Source organism: Mustela nigripes, chromosome 10 (genome assembly GCF_022355385.1).
Source record: "Mustela nigripes isolate SB6536 chromosome 10, MUSNIG.SB6536, whole genome shotgun sequence".
NCBI lineage: Eukaryota > Metazoa > Chordata > Mammalia > Carnivora > Mustelidae > Mustela > Mustela nigripes.
The window spans coordinates 36,365,061-36,385,454 of record NC_081566.1 but is presented as its reverse complement, the minus strand read 5'-3'; the positions used below and the strand labels follow the sequence as shown (position 1 = coordinate 36,385,454).

General features: G+C 37.3%; 1 protein-coding gene across 2 annotated transcripts in view; it reads right to left on the bottom strand.

Moving 5' to 3' along the window:
* The window catches only part of NEK7 (NIMA related kinase 7), a 149,674-nt gene that overhangs the window by 74,002 nt on the left and 55,278 nt on the right, over nt 1–20,394 (bottom strand). For both annotated transcript variants that reach the window (XM_059413044.1, XM_059413043.1), the window contains exon 2: nt 19,125–19,209. In XM_059413044.1, the coding sequence (XP_059269027.1) occupies nt 19,125–19,181 (57 nt within the window). In that variant the 5' untranslated portion in view covers nt 19,182–19,209. The remainder of the gene's footprint in view (nt 1–19,124; nt 19,210–20,394) is intronic.

Sequence of the window (20,394 nt, the reverse complement as noted above, 5' to 3'; positions counted from 1 at the left end):
ACGCATGACATTCTTATGGGGTCTGACTAGTGCACTGACTAGTAAGAGTGAACATTAAATGTCTATTAATGTAATCAAAGATAGCACTGGCTGGTAAACACACTAAATTGAACTTGAAATCTTAGTCCTTCAAATAAACCTCTGTTAAGCCTGATGACCCCATGACTTATGCAAAAGGCTATTTTAATATACAGGTAGTACTTTACCTTAACCACAATATTTTTAGCATTGTTGATTTTACTATATCTATCATGCTAGCAAAAATTCAAAAATTCTGCTGAAGTTTCACTGTAATTCAAATGCAATGATTCTCAAAAAGAGAAACTGATTTTCTTTCTTCTGGAAGTCCAAACTATTGTCAAGAAAAATACCATTCTTCATTTAAGACATGCAAAATAACCAGTATACAAGAAATTTTACAAATTCATTCCATAAATATAATACCATGAATAACTGGTATAACAGAATAATAGTAGCAACTACCATAATAAAGGAAGGTTCCATTTTGTACCTACAACTTAACAATTCCTATATATTGGGACTTTATATGTCATCTAATTTGTTCTCATGTTATCAAACCAAACCTATGTCTAGTTGGTTCCCAAGTATAGCCTTTACTATGCTACCACAATCACTAAACAAAATCTACAATATGACTCAATATTATGGGACTCCTACATAACGATTCACAAATATTTTCAATTTCAAATCTTTTGATTAAAAAAAGTCAGAAATAAAAACATATGTTAAGAATGAAAACAAAAATACACACCATAATAAGAAAAATAAAATAAAAATTATCAAACCCCATGCTGTTCATTTATAAGATTTCTTCTTGGAGTCACTGAGATTAATTGATTAAGTGCCTCTGTGACAACAAGATACCTATTTAAGAAAGGAAACTTACAAAGTACCACTTCTTAGATATAGTCAATAGACAGTAGCAACTTTTTGTAGTTTCTTAACTGTTAATAAAAGTTTCATTTAAAGAGTAGAGATTTTTTTAACTTCTACGCTTTCCTAAGAAATTTTTTTTTTAAATATCGACACACGAGGGTAGTCTGCAAACTCTAAGAAAGAGAGTTCCTTCTTCCGCTATATATGTACATACCCTTTTTTCTCCTGACAAAAACCTGTCAATCTCAACAGGAAAATACAACTTCATCATTAGGAACACTATCATACAATCCATATACATTAAGTTTAACTGGGAATTCCATCTTCTGTCTGCACAGTAACTGACAAATATTAGCGTGAACTGCTAAGACAGTGTGACAACCGCATGCTGAGAGCAAAGTCTCACTAATGTGTTTTGGCATGCAGGTTTGTAATCACACATTTACATATGCAATGACCTACATTTGCATGTCAGATCACACACTGTCTTGGTTTATTAAGACTGGGCACCTCCCTGCGCTTGGCGGCCAGAGTGGCGAGAGAGGGCCACAGGGCGGTGTTTTTTGGCAGTTGAGGGATGAACTGCCACCAAGGATTAGGTTGATATGGCCTGAGCATTAGACACTTCATTAGACGTAATCTGTTTAACAGTGGGCAGTGTATGTAAACTTCACAGCCCATTTGCGGCACCTTTCTCCCCCTATGGCCTTTCTTCAAAGGGCAGTGTGGGTGAGTGACAGCTTGTCTCATCTGCTCCCATGTCCTGTCACCCAGTGTAGACATGGAAAGCTGACATGAGAAGGAGCATAGCTGCACGTCTCCAGCTACCCCTGGGTCCCTTTGCCACACTGCAATTTGTATAAAAATAAGCCTGTGTAGTAGGAGCTCTCCTTTAGGAGATGATCAGACATGTAATACATACGTGTATTAGTAATGATTCTATTATATTGTATTCAATGCCATACTTCATTTTCATGAATTACATCCTATTGTAGGCAGCACTGTATTAGGTGCTTTAAATAAAAAGATGATATCATCAAACGAGTGCCCACACAAGTAAAGAACTATTTTTAGGAAAGAGCTATATTCTCTTTTTTGAATGATGTCCAATTCCGTGTGTGTGTGTGTGTGTGTGTGTGTGTGTGTGTGTGTACATAGCATTTGAGGTATTTTAGCATTTGAGGTATACTGGGAATAAATAACCCAGCAAAATAATGAGATTCAAATCAGTATGAAACATGGACCAAATAAAATCACTTAAATTGCTTTTTTCCTGGTCTCAAATTGGTGTATAAACTGCATCTGTTTCCTACAGTCCCTTAATGATCAGGATATTTTTCTGAGCTGTACAAAATGGTTTTTGGATTTGGTATGAGTCACTTAAAGGAACTTAAATTTTTATAAAAATAAAAACACCTCTGCTGTTTCTTCCGCTGAAATAAAGATAATAAGGCCTTTCCTAGGACACAGGGCCAAGTCATTTTTATACCGAGCCATGGGCCTCCGCTACCAGCAATACCAAGTGTTCCCCAAGTGCACCATGAGCTTTGGCCTCTCCATGCAAAGCATGTGCTTATCCCCATGCCTTCTAAATTACTTTGCTCTTCACACCTGGCAAACCACAACTCATCTTTGAGATTCCACTGCCAGCCTTCTAAGGAATCATCTTCGGCTTGTGGGCAGCTTTACTGGCTCCTTCCATAGCAACTGAGAGTAGTCATTCAGCTCTACCAACAGCTGTACAAACTCTGGCACTGAGCAAGTTTCTGGATCTCACTGGATTTCATTACTCATTTACATATATGTATTTTTCCTCCACATAATTGACTTTCTCAAAGCCAGAAACGATGTTTTATCTTTGTATCCAGTTGCCATGTCTGACATGAACTAGATAATCAGTATTTACTAAATAAGTGAATGCAACCAAAAGAACTTAATGGAAAAGGCTTTAAATACATACGGCATGATTGTAACTATTGAGAGGCTCTGAGTAGAAGCAGGTAGAAATGCAGTGCGATGCAGTGGAAAAAACTTCAGTCCCACAAAGCAAGACAACTGTCTCCGCCTCTTATAGCTTCCACACAGGTGAAACAGAGAATTCCCTTATTCCTCGCTATTAAAGGACACTTAGTCATAATCCACAATCCTCATTAGAGTACTATGGGAAGCATTAAACACTGTGTTTCAAATCAATCTTGCTCCGAAGCCTGACTAGGCATGGCATTACGAAAGAATCCACGGAATTCCCAAACAGCCCCTTAGAAAAGGCAGAGGTTCTGCAGTTCATCGGCAAGACCTGGGCTCAAATCCCAGCTCTGATGCTCAGTGTCTTTTCGTGCAGCAAGCTACCCAAACCTTGTTTCCTACGTCTGTAAAATAGGGGTAAGCCTACCCAAAGAACTGTGTCCAAGTGAGACTATGATTATAAAGTACCTAGGACAGAGCCAAGCACAGAGCACATACTCCGTATCAAAGAAGACTTTCCTTTCCCCAAGAGTACCAGCAGTGACAATGTTCCACCAACTCACTCTAACAGGGCTCTTGTGGTTGAAAAGCCTCCTTGAATGTCCTCTCGTTTGCTGCCAGATTTCCCAATGCCAAGAGCACGCTTACTAGGAGTTCTTAGTATCACCCCACCCTGTGCTCTGCCTTCCAACAGGGATACCTCATTTATCATGTGGATTATCTGCCTGATTCACAAAGGAAGCTAGCCTAGCCCCTTGGGTACGAAGCTACTTCGATGACAGTACAGTGGATCCGACACAGTTATGCCACCCAATGTCCTTCTAACAATTATTGAGAGAAGGGCATTTAGTACCGAAAAACACCATGTTTATAATCTGGTTATCTGGTTAGAACGTGCTTAAAATGAAGTTTAGAACTGCAGGCACGTGAAAGAGGGGAATAACTCGTTCAAAACCCATAAACCCTATGAGTCTGATACTGTCTGGCTTCATGACAAAAGAAAACTGAGAAAGGACATGGCTAATCCAGTACACAGCATCTTCTAGAATTACTGAGATAAAGACTACATACCCCACAGAAGTATTTTCAAACAGATTAATTTTTGGAAGAAGTCTTAAAACGTAACTAATTAACATGGGTAACATAACTATAAGCCCATATAAGTTGTTTCTCAATATTACTTTATCTCATAATTACTAACCATAAGATAACCACAACTCTTGACTTAAAGAGCATAATTAAAACTGTTCTTGGAAGAATTTATCTTACATTTTCGTGGTAAATTATTATGTTTAGCCTCACAACATTCCTGAATCTATATACTAACAGGTTGTATTATAAAAGTATTCTGAAATATCAGAAACATAAAATAAATATTCAAAATTATAGATAACAACTAAGAAAACAAACCCTGGAGTGAATGAAGCTTTATTTAACACCTTAAATGTTCCGGTTTCTTACGAATGCGCCTCTTGTTGATTTGAATGCATTCTAATCCTGTAAGATCTTACTAATTGGGATTAACTTCTCCTGCTTCCTTCATATAAAACTTCTCTTTTTAAAATAAAAATGATTCTGTTGTGCCAGTGGTTCTTAGTCTTACAACAGGTGCAGACTCTTTAAACAATGATTTCCTAGGACTAAATTAATTTCTTTAACTTGCTTTAAGTTTGAAGGCAAGGACACTTAATGAGCAATAAGATAATTCAGGATAACATTATGATGACAATTCTCTCTCGGGAAATTAGCAGAGTCACAGCATGGACTCAATAAACTCCCCAGGGAGAAAATTATATCCTGATAATTCCTAGTGGTATTGTTATCAATGATCTAATATACAAGCCAGTATTAATTATAATATTTAACATCATTAATAAGGTTTTCATTTTTATTGCAAATTTATCCCTCAGTGGTGGTTTTCACATTACCAATTACGCAAGTTAATAACCTGCTTTATATTTTGTATTAATGTTACTGGATTTCTCCAAAATTTAAGAGTAACAAACTTCAAAATGCTCTTCAATTTTACTTAGCAATAAAATTCATGCTCTGATCTTGAAAATGGTATTACTTATCACCAATCTACTCAAACTAGAACAGCCTTTTAACAATATTTAAACAAGTCTGTCAAATATTATTTTCTAAAAACTTTCTATCAAGCTCACTGGAAACCAAAACAACAACAACAACACCAAAAAACACCACATGCACCAGCAAAGTCTAATGATCCATGCTTTTTCCACATTTGAACAATTACCTCCCTAGAATTTCTTGAACTATTTCAAAGGTAACCAATTCCTAAAGATTAGTAAGTGTTGGAGATTTGCACCAGTTTGAACAATATGCCATTAATCATTACTACTGGCTTTTTACCAAAGGAGGGAATTCATTGTAGCAAAAGAAAATGAGTGACCATATATAACTAATTATCTAGCTAAACATGTATAAGACCCTAGTATTTGTATCATTTAATCATCATTAGTTATACTTCCTAGCATAATAATTACTGTATCAAAGTTATGTAACCAAAAATACTATCTTTGCCACCTTATCATGAGCAGAATAGATGATTAATGACAAAGATACTCTCATTTCCCCCACTCCACCGATGAGCACCACCAGCTATACCTGGAAAAATTAAATATGGCAAGAAAAAGTCTCTTACTAAGAGAACAGAGTTAGAGATAGGGAGAAGTAGAGGGAAGGGGTTTTCTGAAGCTTATTCATTTATGCCACAAGTATTAACAGGGGAGGAGATATAAACAAATGCATACGTAATACAAAACAACAAAAAAGAAAGTAAACATATACATAATAGTATCTAATACTTATTCCACATTCTTTACTACTACGCAGAGAAATATAATAGGATGACATACGGAAAATGAGAAGATGGTTATTTTAGATTGGGTAATTCAGGGATGACCTGAGGAGGTGACATTTACATTGTAATTAAAAGACCCCAAGGAAAGGAAGCAGCAGAAAGAACAGCTGGAGAAAATGTCTCAAAAATGATGGTGTAAAAAGGACAGTGTGGCTGTCAAGGGGGACAATGGTAAGGAATGAGGCTCAAGAGGTAAGTAAGCACTGACAAAATTACATAGCGTTCTGATGGCTAGAGTAAGGAGTTTGAAGTTTACACAGGAAGCAACGTGCTCTGATCTACTATATCTTTTACAAAGGTAAGTCACAGTGCTGCGTGGAAAAGGAACTGGAGAGGAGGATGAGTAAAGCTAGAGTGGAAGCTCGGGGACTAGACATAGGTAACGGACTTGACCTGGGAAATATAGTGAGATACGACAACAGCCGGAATCAGGATATAATCTTGAGATAGAGTCAAAGGAACAGCTGATGAATTGAATATAAGAAGTGAGGGGCAGAGAGAAATCAAGAATAAGTCATAGATTTTTGGCTTGAGCATGCAGACAAATCTTGATGCCATTTACTAGGATAAACACAGCAAAAGGAGAGGCAGTTTGGGCAGAACATAGGCAATAAAAATGTAATTTTTAGATTACATTTAGATTTAGTAAGATTATAACATGATATACAAACAATCAGTGGGTAGAGAAATCTTTGGGCCAAATAATTAATGGCAGAAAGTTGTCACTATCATAGTCACGGTTGATGTGGTCATCATCACCATCAATTAATGAGTGCTATGTGCTAAGCACCACACTAAAAGCTCCCTATCAACTCTATGAAGTGAAAAATACTATTCTTTTCATTTCTTGATAACTAAGTTTTACAGATGTTAAATAACTTGCTCTCCATCACATAGCAAGAAAATGAGAGATCTCAGAATTCATCCTAGACAATCTGTTTTCAGAGTTCATGTTCTCAACCACCACACTACATAGCCAGTCCCGGTTTCCTTCTAGCAACTCTACAGATAAATGCTTCTATGTTCCACAGGGTACTATCCTTGGCCTTCTCTTCTCACTTTACTCATTCACTCTGGGCAATCTAATTCACTGTTCAATCTCACCCATTCATTGGTTCTGGAAGTTAGTGTTAATTGATTCCAGGTATCCCCCACACCCTCTATTGGACACCCTATCACAACTCTCCTAGAAACTCCTCCTCCATCTCTTTGTTCTGCCTTGATCTACCTCCCCTTGATCTATACTTAATGAGATCCAGTCAAAAAAGAAAAAGAAATGATGCATAATTAAATTTATTCTATATAAATGTGGCTGATAAAAGGGGTACTTATCAAAATTTCTAAATATAAGAAATATTTGCTTTATGAATACTTAACGAGAAAGCTGTCTGAAACATAATCACAGTCCCATGAAAAAGTCATAATATTCACATAATAATGATATAAAGGAAAATATAAAGATATCCTAAATGTACTGACAATTTTTTAAAATTCTGATTCCAGTGTACTTAACATACAATGTTGTATTCATTTCAGATGTAAAAAACGGTGATTCAACAATTCCATATATTAGTCAGTGCTCATCAAGGTAAGTTACTCTTAATCCCCCTTCATCTATTTCATCCATCCCCCCACACTCCTCTGCTCTGATAACTATCTGTTTTTGTTCTCTATAGTTATAGTCTGTTTCTTGGTTTGTCTTTTTTTCCCCCTTTGTTTTGTTTCTTAAAAACCACATATGATTGAAATCCTATGGTGTCTGTCTTTCTCTGACTTATTTCACTAAGCACTATACTTTCTAAATCCATCCATGTACTTGCAAACAGCAGGATTTCATCCTTTTTTATGGCTGAATAATATTCCATTGTACATATATACTACCTCTTCTTTATTCATTCATACATCAGTGGGCACTCAGGTTGCTTCCACAATCCGGTTATTGTAAATAATGCCACAATAAACATGACCATTTAAATTAGTGTTTTTATATCTTCTGGGTAAGCCATATGATTACTGGACAATGGGGTAATTCTATTTTTAATTTTTTGAGGAACTTCCATACTGACTTCCATAGTAGTGACACCAGTTTGCTTTCCCACCGACAGCGCAAGAGGGTTCCTATTTCTCCACACTCTTGTCAACTCTTGTTGTTTCTTACGATTTTGATTTTCACCATTCTGAGACGTATGAGGTGATATCTCATTATGGTTTTGATTCACATTTCCCTGATGTTGAGCATCTTTTCATGTGCCTATTAGTCATCTGTATGTCGTCTTTGGAGAAATGTCTCTTCATGTCTTCTGCCAATTTTTTAATTCAATTATTAGTTTTTTGGGGTCTTTTCATATCTTTCAGGTATGGGTGAGTTGTGTAAGTTCTTTATTTTCAATACTAACTCTTCATCAGATATGTCATTTGCAAATATCTGTTTCTATTCAAGTGGATTGTCTTTCGGTTTTGTTGGTTGTTTCCTTCGCTGTGCAGCTTTTTATTTTGATGTAGTCCCAACAGTTTATTTTTGCTTTTGTTTCCCTTTCCTCAGACGACATATCTAAAAAAATGTTGCTATATCTAATGTCACAGAAATTACTGCCTGTGCTCTCTTCTAGGATTTGTAAAAGCTTCAGGACTCATATTAAGGTCCTTAATCCATTTTTAGTTTATTTTTTGGTATGGTATAAGAAAGTGGTCCAGTTTCATTCTTTTCCATGTTGCTGTACAGTTTTCCCAACACCATCTGTTGAAGAGACAGTCTTTTTCCCATTGCATATTCTTACCTCCTTTGTCAAAGATTAGTTGATAAATTGGGGGGTTCTTTCTCTGGGTTTTCTATTCTTTTCCATTGATCTATGTGTCTATTTTTGTGCCAGTACCATACTGTTTTGATTATTACAGATTCACAATGTAATTTGAAGTCTGGAATTATGATACCTCCAGTTTTGTTCTTTTTCAAGATTCCTTTGGATATTCGAGGTCTTTTTTGATTCATACAAATTTGGGGATTATTTGTTCTACTTCTGTGAAAAATGCTATTGGTGTTTTGATAGGGATGCATTAAATCTGTAGATGTAGTATAAACATTTTAACAATATTTGTTCTTCCGATCTATGAGCATCGAATGTCTTTCCATATCTTTGTGTTCTCTTCAATTTCTTTCAACAATGTTTAATAGTTTTCAGAGTACAGGTCTTTCACCTCTGTGGTTAAGATTATTCCTAGGTATCTTACTATTTTTGGTACAACTGTAAATAGCATTGTTTCCTTAATTTCTCTCTCTGCTGCCTTGTTATTAGTGTATGAAATGCAACAGATTTCTGTATATAGATTTTGTATCCCGTGACCTCACTGAATTCATCAGTTCTAATAGTTTTTTTGGTGGAGTCTTTAGGGTTTTCTACATGTGGTATCATGTCATCTGCAAACAGTCTAAGTTTTAGACTTCTTCCGTACCAATTTGGATGCCTTTACTTTCTTTCTCTTGTCTGATTGCTATGGTTATGACTTTCAGTACCACTCTGAATAAAAATAGTGCGAGTGGACATACTTGCCTTGTTCCTGACCTTAAGGGAAAGCGGTTTTTCACCAATGAGCATGATGCTTTCTCTGTATCTACTGAAATGATCACATGGTTTTTATCCTTTCTCTTATTGATGTGATGTATCACATTGACTGATCTGCAAATATTGAACTTGCATCCCAGGAATAAATCCCACTTGATCGTGGTGAATGATTTTATTAATGTGTTGTTAAATTTGGTTTGCTAATATTTTGTTGAAGAACTCTGCATCTATGTTCATCAGAAATATTGGCCTGTAGCTCTCTTTTTTATTGTATCTTTATGTGGTTTTGAAATCAGGGTAAGGCTGGTCTCATAGAATGAATTTGGAAGTTTTCCTTTATCTCTAATTTGCTGGAATAATTGGAGGAGAACAGGTATTAACTCTTCTTTAAATGTTTGGTAGAATTCACTGGTAAAGCTGTTTGGTCCTGGACTTTTGTTTGTTAGGAGTTTTTGATTAGTAATTCAATTTCCTTGCTGGTAATCGATCTGTTTAAATTTTCTATTTCTTCTTCTTAAGTTTTGGTAAGTTATACATTCTAGGAATTTATCCATTTCTTCTAGATTGTCCAGTTTGTTGGCATATTTTTCATAATATTCTCTAACAACCCTCTGTATTTCTGCACTGTTTGTTGTTATTTATCTTCTTTTGTTCCTGATTTTGTTTGAGTCCTCTATCTTTTGTTTTCTTTTATTTATTTATTTATTTTTAAATGAGTCTGGCTAGAGGTTTATCAATTTTGTCAATCTTTTCAAAGAAACCGCTCCTGGTTTCACTGATGTGTTCTATAGTTCTTTACATTTTTGTATCATTTCTTTATTATTTCCTTCCTTCTGTTGGATTTGGGTTTTGTTTGTTCTTCTGTTCCTACCTCCATTAGGTATAAGGTTAGGTCTGTTTGAGATTTTTCTTGCTTCTTGAGGTAGACCTTTAGAGATTAATTTATTTAACAAACATTACTGCATAGCCATTATCTACTATAACTGACATAAAATATGATCCACAAAAGTGAATACTGCACTGCTGACACAGTATATTATTTTTCTTAATTGAAACACAATTGATGTACAATGTTATATTAGTTTCAGGTTTATAACATAGTAATTCAATAATTCTATAGGTTATTCAATGTTCATCACAATTAAGTATAGTCACCATCTGTCACCATACATTACTACAATATTATTGGCTATATTCCCTATTCTGTACTCTTCATCTCTGTGACTTCCTTATTTTATATAACTAGAAATTTCTACCTCTTAGTCCCTTCACCTATTTTGTCCATCCCCTCACCTACTTCCCCTCCGGCAACCACCATTTTGTTCTTTGTTTTTAAGAGTTTTTTTTTTTTTTAGTTGTTTGTTCATATAAGTGAAATCATATGGGTTTTTCCTTCCTCTATTGGACTTATTTAAAATAATATCCTATAAGTACATTCACATTGTCATCAATGGCAAGATCATATCATATCTTCTTTATCAATTCACCTATCAATGAACACTTGGGTTTTCATATCTTGGCTATTGTAAATAATGCTGCAATAAACATACAAATGCATATATCTTTTCAAAGTATAATCTTATTTAATGGAAGCATATAAGTATAAGGAATTAGCCAATAATTAGCCATTATTTTTTCTGAGAGTTATCTTTTTGTTGTCTCCAAATTATATACTTCCACAACTATAACATTTTTCCTAGTATCTCTATCATAAAATGTAGTTTATATAACATTATAATGAGCTTTTATGCTCACTATATTCCATTAGTGACTAAATATCTTTGAATACCACTACCTTGCTACCCTAGACTTGCAGATGAAAAATAGCATAGTATAAGCAAGATATGACTGAATCTGAGTCCAAAATAAGAAATGAGGGGCGCCTGGGTGGCTCAGTGGGTTAAGCCGCTGCCTTCGGCTCAGGTCATGATCTCGGGGTCCCGGGATCGAGTCCCGCATTGGGCTCTCTGCTCAGCAAGGGGCCTGCTTCCTCCTCTCTCTCTCTCTGCCTCTCTGCCTACTTGTGATCTCTGTCTGTCAAATAAATAAATAAAATCTTTAAAAAAAAAAAAAGAAAAGAAATGACACAAAATGTAATTGGAGAAGTAAAAGGAGACAAAATGATGCAAGACCTTCTAAGTCATATAAGGAAATGCAGAATTCACCCTAAGAGCAATAAAAAAGCAGCCCTTTAGGGGCCCCTGGGTGTTTCAGTTATTGAGCATCTGCCTTCAGCTCAAGTCGTGATCCCAGGGTCCTGGGATCGAGTCCCATGTCGGGCTCCCTGCTCTGCAGGAGGCCTGCTTCTCCCTCTCCCACTCCCCCTGCTTGTGTTCCCTCTGTCACTGTCTCTCTGTTGGATAATAAAATCTTAAAAAAAAAAAAAAAAGGCAGCCCTTTAAGAAGCATGAGATAATGAAATGTACACTTTAAAAGGATAAGACATGCTACAATGTAAAGAATGAACTAGAAATGGTTAAGTGAAAGGTAAAGAGCTCAGTTACATAAAGTTCCTGCAATAACCCAGGCAAAAGGTGACAATAATCTTAACTAGAGTAGTCAAGTCAGGATGTAGAGAATCAGCAGAATTGATAGCTTTTTAAGAAATAAAATGAAGAGAACATGGAAACCACCTAAACATAAGATATGAGATTTCCTTGTTTGTAGCTTGGTCAACCAGATGGATGGTGGTAATAATCACAAGCAAAAATGCAATCTTGGGCAAAATACAATTAATTTCACGTTGAATACTAAGAACTTGAGGTACCTATAAAAATATTAAGGGTCATGGTGATTAAGATCAAACTGGCCAGGAAACATATGAGGAACTTTCCCTGAAAAAGCTAAAGAATCACTGGCTTGGAGTCAGATAACCTGGGTCAAATCCCAGCTCTACCCCTAACTAGCTATGTTACCATGAGCAAATTAGTTAATTAGTCTGAGCCTCAGTCTCTTATTTGTAAAGTGTGAAAAATAATGCTTTGTATGTTATCTGTTAGAAATAAATGAGGCAATGTATTCAAAATGCTTAGCACAAGGTAGGTGTATTTTAAGAATTCAATAATCAGTAGGTGCCAATAGTAGCGGCCATACCACTGCCCCAGACAAAAGCAGGATGAAGGTGGTAAGACCGTGAGCCGTGTGGTCAAGTTTTCAACTAATGTGAGGAGTGATGAGGAGGATAGGAGATAACAGCTGTCAGAAAGGTGAAAAATCCTTTAGATGGGAAGCAGAAGCCTCAGTAGAGCTCTTGCTTCCTCCTGATCCTTACGGTTTATGGCTATTAGGGAACAAGAAGATTCTACTTGAGACAGTTAAGGGGGAAAACCAGTGTCCTTGGGGGAAAGAGGTACATTCCAGTTAAAAACAAAGAAGTGGAAAAAAAAAAAAGTTCAGTAAGAAATGAGGGATGTAGGTAGTTACTTGTACAGTAAAAGAGAAAATCTGTAGATACTTATATATTTTAATATTCATATTCAAAAAGGTGGTGCTTAGAGAATTGATCGATTTCACACCAAGTTTATATTCATTCAAAAATATTTACTGAATGTCTACTAAGTGCCTAGGTACTATTCTAGGCACTAGGGATAAAGCTTCTACTCTAGCAGAACAATGACAATGAACAAAATAAAGAGTGCTAGGGTGATAAATTCCATGGAGAAAAAATATGGCAGCAAAGGCATACTGTGTTGGAATGAAATTTCAATTTTCACTGAACGATCAAAGTATGTGATCTTTAAATATATACTTGAAGAAGATGAGTGAGCAAGCTGATGAGAAACTACTAGAAGGTTTTAAACAGACATCACTTGACTATAATGTTATATTTTATATTTAAATTTTGTATAATTTTATAATGTCTTCTGTGTTGAGAGTAAAGAGAGGCAAAGGTGGAAGTGGAGACCAAGTGGGAGGCTATCACAATAAGGTATGTGAAAAGTTAAAATAATTCTGACCAGAGTGGTAGCAGAGAGTAAGAAGTATTCTGATTCTAAATATATCTTAAAGATAGAGCCTATGGAATCTATTAACAGATTAGAGATTAGATGACAGGGATGTGAGGGAGTCAGGAATGTCTCTAAAAATTTTAGCCTAGCGGGGCGCCTGGGTGGCTCAGCGGGTTAAAGCCTCTGCCTTCAGCTCAGGTCATGATCCCAGAGTCCTGGGATCGAGCCCTGCATCGGGCTCTCTGCTCAGCGGGGAGCCTGCTTCTTCCTCTCTCTCTGCCTGTCTCTCTACCTACTTGTGATCTCTCTCTGTCAAATAAATAAATAAAATCTTTAAAAAAAAAAAAATTTAGCCTAGCAAATGAGAAAATGGACCTCTCACTAATTGTCATAGAAAAGACTGTAGCCGGGTACCTGGGTGGCTCAGTCAATTAAGCATCTGCCTTCGGCTCAGGTCATGATCCTAGGGTCTTGGGATTGAGTCCCATGTCCAGCTCCTTGATCAGCAAGGAGCCTGTTTCTCCCTATCCCCCAGCTCATGCTCTCTCTCAAATAAAAAAAAATCTTTTTTAAAAAGAGGGAAAGAGCTTGAGAGAGAGAAAGAGAAGACTATAGATAGAACAGTTTTAGGAGGAATATTTAGAGGTCCGTTTCAGGCATGTTAGGTTTGGGGCATGCAAAACTGATGTCAAGTATCCAAGTGGACACATGAGTTTGAAATTCAGGACACAGGTCTGCATTGAAATATAAATCTGAGAGTCACCAGCATACAGATCATATTCAGAATCCCAAATTGTTTAGAGGTTCAGGTGAGGAGAAATCAGCAAATGAGGGACCACTAAGACAAGAGAAAAACAAAGTTCTCGGAAACTAAGCAATGAACAGGCTTCCAAGAAGAAAGGATGATCGACGCTATCAAATGTAGCTGGTAAGTCAGGAAGAGAGAGCCCTGAGAACAGACAGCTGGACTGAACAACATGGAAGTACAATCCTGGCAAGAGCAGTTTCAGCGGCATTGTCAGGGAGAAAGCTGAATTGGAGTACATTTCAGGGAGTGAAAGGAAAAATGAGACAAAACTACAAATAAATCTTTCTAGGAATTTTGCAATAAAAGGCAGCAGAGAAATAGGTCAACAGCTGGAGAGAAGAAGGACTTCAAAAGCTGTTTTTTGAGTTTGTTTGGTTCGGTTTGTTGTTTGATGGAAGAAATAACAGCACAATAGTATGTGAAGGGACGGACTCAGTAGAGAAAGCTGAAATAAGCAGGAGATGGACATGGGATCTGGGGCTCATGCGAGCGCTGGCCTTTGAGGACAGCTGTCTCAGTTCACCTGATAACAGAAAAAGCAGATCACAGGAGTATACAAGGTTCTGGGAGGAGGATATCCATGGCAGGAGTCTGTGGGCGATCTCTTCTGATTGTTTCAGGTTTTTTTAAAGTGAAGTAGGAAGCAAGGGCATTAGCTGAGAGTGGGCGTGGGGGACAAAGTATTGGGAGCTGAGGAGAAAAAAGATGAAGTCGTCACTGAGGAAGTGGGGGAGCCGAGGCACTCAGGATATTGCTGCCGACATATATAATTAAGGGTTACTTGAGGTTCACGGTCATGACTTTAAACCATAGCAAGAGTCTTCTTTCCTCAAAACAGCTGCTGCTCATTCTCCTGTACCTTTATCAATAATGTTATTCAATGAACTAAACTGTTAAAAGGAGAACATTACATATAAAGACTCCCCAAAATAGAAGCTCTACTTAATGCTATATAAAAAGTGCCTTGGCAAAATCAATTTATCAAAAGAAACTAAATGATCACCTTATTTCACAAAGAAAGTAATTCTCTAAGATGAGCTAAAGACAGAGGAAGGTAATACAGTTCTCATGTCCAAAAATCCTATCCACTCAACAAAGTCTACTGGGGGCTGCATCGCTCTGGCCCACAGTGCACCCGGATTACTAGCTTGATATGCTATGAGGTAAACCTCATCTCAACTCTTCACATTCCTTTCACAGAGATGCAAAAAGCACAAGTGGACTGTAGTTCGGGCTGCCATGAAGCTTTAAGGAATGGTCAGTCTACCCTACTGCCTGGACTAGAAAACAGCAAGACAAGATTTTCATACCTTCCAAGCTATAAAACAAAGACTGTCTATTTTTCTACCTGTAAATGTGGGGTACTCTCCCTCCTTCAAAGGTAGCCAAAGTGTTACACTAGTTATCTATAAATTTACAAGTAATAATTATAATTTAAGCCCTGAAGATTATTACAATTAAAATTTATTCCCCTTCGGGGTGCCTGGGTGGCTCAGTGGGTTAAAGCCTCTGCCTTCGGCTCAGTTTATGATCCCAGGGTCTTGGGATCAAGCCCTGCATAGGGCTCTCTGCTCTTCGGGGAGCCTGCTTCCTCCTCTCTCTCTGCCTGCCTCTCTGACTACTTGTGATCTCTGTCTGTCAAATAAATGAATAAAATCTGAAAAAAAACTATTCCCCTTCTAATCACCTCCAGAAATCATTAGAACTGTACTGATTAATAATTGTTCCATATTTACATTTATGATAAAAATGTGAATGTACCATAGCACTCTTCCATCAATGCCCATAAATCGAAATTCTCACAAAATGTTAGTTGTAAACGTTCCTTGTTTAGTCTCAGAGTTGAAAGCAAACATTTTACTATTTATCTGTCATTATATTGTACACAGTCATTTAAAAAAAAAAAATTAAGCCAAATCCATTATTCCACAAATAGGAGTTCTATAGCAGTAAGAATATATAGAATAAAATTTAGTCAAAATCCTTGCCATACCTTCTGGGCTTTCATGGAGGGAATCAAAGGAGGAAAGAAGGAAGAGGGAAAAAAATGGAAGCTGAGAGAACAAATTTTCCCTAAGTTCAAGAGAATGGCAATAATAGAAAAACACATTCGAAAAAATAAATAAATCTCACAATCTAAAACTTCAAAAAAACAAAAAAAAGAAAAACTCCTATACTAAAAAATAAGACCATATATTATGCATCTTGGGGTTAGAGCATTCATCTTGGAACAAGGGAAGAACAGATATGCCAAGAACACACATCACTCATCATTATAACAGGGTATAATTGGTATTTGACACTTAAAAAGCTGACTTCCCTTGATTTCTGTTTATGCCCACACTGATATTAGCATGACAAAAGTGAAAGAAGTCACTTGGCTAACCATATGTTGCCATATCACCCCAGTTATTCAGGCCAATGGTGTGGAACAAGACAAAAGAAGGTTGTCAACCCCGGGCAGACGCTGTCCTTTCGCAGCCCTTTAAATAACACTGCTGAGAGCAGTAACATCTTTCACAGACCTAATAAGCAATAACGCCTATAAGCTCTTGTCAGGTAATTTTTCCTTCACTATCTCACACTATCAGTGCAGAGAAGGGGGAAAAATCCTCCCCTCCCCCACGTGCCACAGGCAGCTAGAACCTGGGATGACACTTGCCTGTTTCCAACAGGGAGAGAGGTCCACCCACACAGGAGCAGCAGCAGGACGCAAAAACTAAAGGGAACAGTGTGAAAAGAGATGCAGAACCGCATATATAATCTTGAAATGTATGTGTGTGGCAGCCTTGTGTCTCATAGGAAAACAATTACTTTCATGTTTGCCTCCTACTGCCACTCCGACCTTTCCTGGTTGGTGACTCAGTAGGAGGCAAAAATGAAAGTGCTTTTTCCCCCCCTTTGAAACTAAAGGCTGTTCCAAACTGTGGATTTCAAAATCATTATACGAACCATCAAATTTTCAGAAGTGCTTCTTTTACTGTCTTCACTAGACACAGCATACTATGAAACAACAGTGTTTGTCTAGATGTGTAAAATGGGCACTAGGATGTGTTTACATCTTTTTGATAGTTAGAAGTTGCTTAGTACAATCTCGGTAATTTATGACCAGAACACAAAATACAGGCAGTAGATCTCACAAAACAACCATCTTGAAATTAAAATACTGGACACTGTAGGGGGCGCCTCTGCCTTCGGCTCAGGTCAGGATCCCAGGGTCCTGGGACAGAGCTCCATCCACATCAGGCTCTCTGCTCAGCAGGGAGCCTGCTTCCTCCTCTCTCTCTGCCTGCCACACTGCCTGCTTGTGATCTCTGTCTGTCAAAGAAATAAACAAAATCTTAAAAAAAAAAAAAATCGGACACTATATATTAACGATCTGGAATTTAATTCAAAACAAAAATAAAGAAATTAAAATATTGCCCTTACATTAAGCTGAAGGGTCTCTTTTCTGAATACAGAGAATACAGCTGAGTATCACAAAGAAAAGCAATGTAAAATTCAATTAGGTAAAGGGCTAATTTAAACATCTTCATTTGAGCAATTCCCTGGTTGGCTTCAATTACACATTCTTGTGGAGACCCTGCTCCATGTAAGGAAGTACAGTACCAAGTAAGAGAAAGTCCTCTTCCTCAAAGAGAGTTTAACCTGGTAGAGACAAGAAAATGTCCACATAAAATAACACAAAGGTGTCAGAAATACCGTAAGACATACAAAGAATGTGTATCATCAGGTTTCCAAGAAAAAATATTACATTCAGAAAATCAGAAAAAACTTCACAATAGAAATCTTTCAGGTAGTGCCTGAAAGATGGGCAGGAGTTCAAAAGTTGGAGAGACAAATGAAGGTGCCAAGTGAACAAAATCACAGAGGCAGAAAAGGTGGTGGACATGTGGGCAGTATTTTCGGGACTGTGTTTTAGACACCAACCCTGGAAGAAGTCGACAGACACTTTAAAAAAAGTCTCACTGGGGTCCCACAGTCAAATAAAGGTAAAAAACACTACAGGCTATGTCCTCTTGGAAATTTAAAATGCACCTTAGAATAAGAAAGGCTCTGAGCAAGGATAGTCATAAAGTGACTCTCAGCCCAAGTCCCCCCAACCTATGACTACAGAACTCATTTGAAAGAACATCCATCAATTCTTCCAACAATTTCAGAATTACTATCTAAGCAAAACTGACATAAGATAAGCAGAGTAAACTTGAGACATATTACCGAATGCCTCATACACAAAACGGAGAAATATGGCTTTTATGAACGACAATAAAAATGAGGTTTTGCCCCATATGGGGGTGTTTGTGACTGCAACCATATCATTACACCCTGAGCTTAATGGGAAGCTCTGTGTCATGGGAAGTGTTCCTTTTACTTCATTTCATTTTACAAAAAAGCAAGCAACCACCTAACAGGAGAAACATACTCCACGTCAGAGAACATGAGAAAAGTAGCAATAATGGAAGGCAGTTGTGGATGAGGCAGATCAAGCCAGCCAAAGCGAAGACGGGACCAAATACACAGGCATCCCCACAAGGTGGGCACAGCCTCATGTGTGTTCTTTTTTCTAAGTCTAATATTAACTCTCAAAGCCTACAGGTCATTCAATTAAGTCAAAATCTAAAGCTGCCAGCTTTTTAATGTTTGTACATAAGAATTAAGTATTCTAAAACAATATTTAAAAATATACACAATTCTGGAACACCTGGGTGGCTCAGTGGGGTAAAGCCTCTGCCTTCGCCTCAGGTCATGATCCCAGAGTCCTGGAATGGAGCCCCGTGTTGGGCTTTCTGCTCGGCGGAAAGCCTGCTTCCTTTCCTCTCTCTCTCTCTGCCTGCCTCTCTGCCTATTTGTGATTTGTCTGTCAAATAAATAAAATATTTTTTTAAAAAAGAAAAGAAAAGAAATATACACAATTCTGACTAAAACTTGGAATTCATAATTAGCATTTTGGGGGCTATTTTATTTCTTAAAGGAACTTTTACACACACACACACACACACACACACACACACACACACACACACAAGCGCGCGTGCGTGCCAGCCTTCATTAAAAGAAATTACCTGTGGTTGGAACTGGGGAACAGGTGGCCCTTGCATTCCTTGTGATTGCTCATCCATTGTCTGAAGCAACAGGAACTTTAGAACTCTGCAAAAATATAAAGTTGTAATTTAAATGACATAATCATTACCAAGTCATGTTGCTCATCATATGCCTAAGGGTTGCATTCAAATACTGGATTTACCTAATGTTTCAAAAAGCATCCATTAAGATATCCCATACTCTTATAACTGTCATTTGCTAAATCCAAGCTCTGTTTAGCTAAAACAAAAGGTATTAACCGTCTCAACTAAGTCCAATTCTCCAAAGTAGTATCATGTGCTTAGAAAAATCCTATTTTATGAGATGAAATTCTCTCTTCTCCATTAAACCTCACGCACCAGGCTTCCCTTCCCCATGCAATATGCAAAGATAATTACCATAAGCTTCCCATAAATGTGGTAAATGTTCTACAATTCTAAAATGCACCTCATCTTCATATTCTAAAAATGTTAGTACTTTTGTTATGTATGTCCAACCGTACTTCTTACCGTAATTTTTAGGTTTAAACTTAAAAGGCCAGTCCTCCTTTGAGGGGGTTTCCTTTTTTATGCATACTTTGTAAAGTATGCATACACTCAGCCATAACTCAGTTAACATAAAATGAAGACTAATTCTATGTCACTAATTCTATGTTTATTACTAAATCTTTTTTTTTTAACATTTTATTTATTTATTTGACAGAAAGAGAGATCACAAGTAGGCAGAGAGGCAGGCAGAGAGAGGGGGGGAAGCAGACTCCCCGCCAGACCAGAGAGCCTGATGAGGGGCTCGATCCCAGGACCCTGAGATCATGACCTGAGCAGAGGCTTAACCCGCTGAGCCACCCAGTGCCCCTCTACTACTAATTCTGTCACCTACTGCACCTAGTGTAGTTCAAGAACTGAACTACAAATAAGACACAGCTACTGCTCCACCCAACACTTTTTCTATACAACATCAATTATTTCTAGGTTCCTTATAAGTGTTATTTTATAACTAAAATATAATGTAAGGATTGAAAAACTAGGATCCATTTAAATGGGATTAACAGAGATATCAAAACACATCCTCACTTCACTATACTCTTTTTTTTTTTTTTTAAGATTTATTTATTTGTCAGAGAGAGAGCGAGCGAGAGCGAGCACAGGCAGACACAGTGGAAGGCAGAGTCAGAGGGAGAAGCAGGCTCCCTGCGGAGCAAGGAGCCCGATGTGGGACTCGATCCCAGGACGCTGGGATCATGACCTGAAA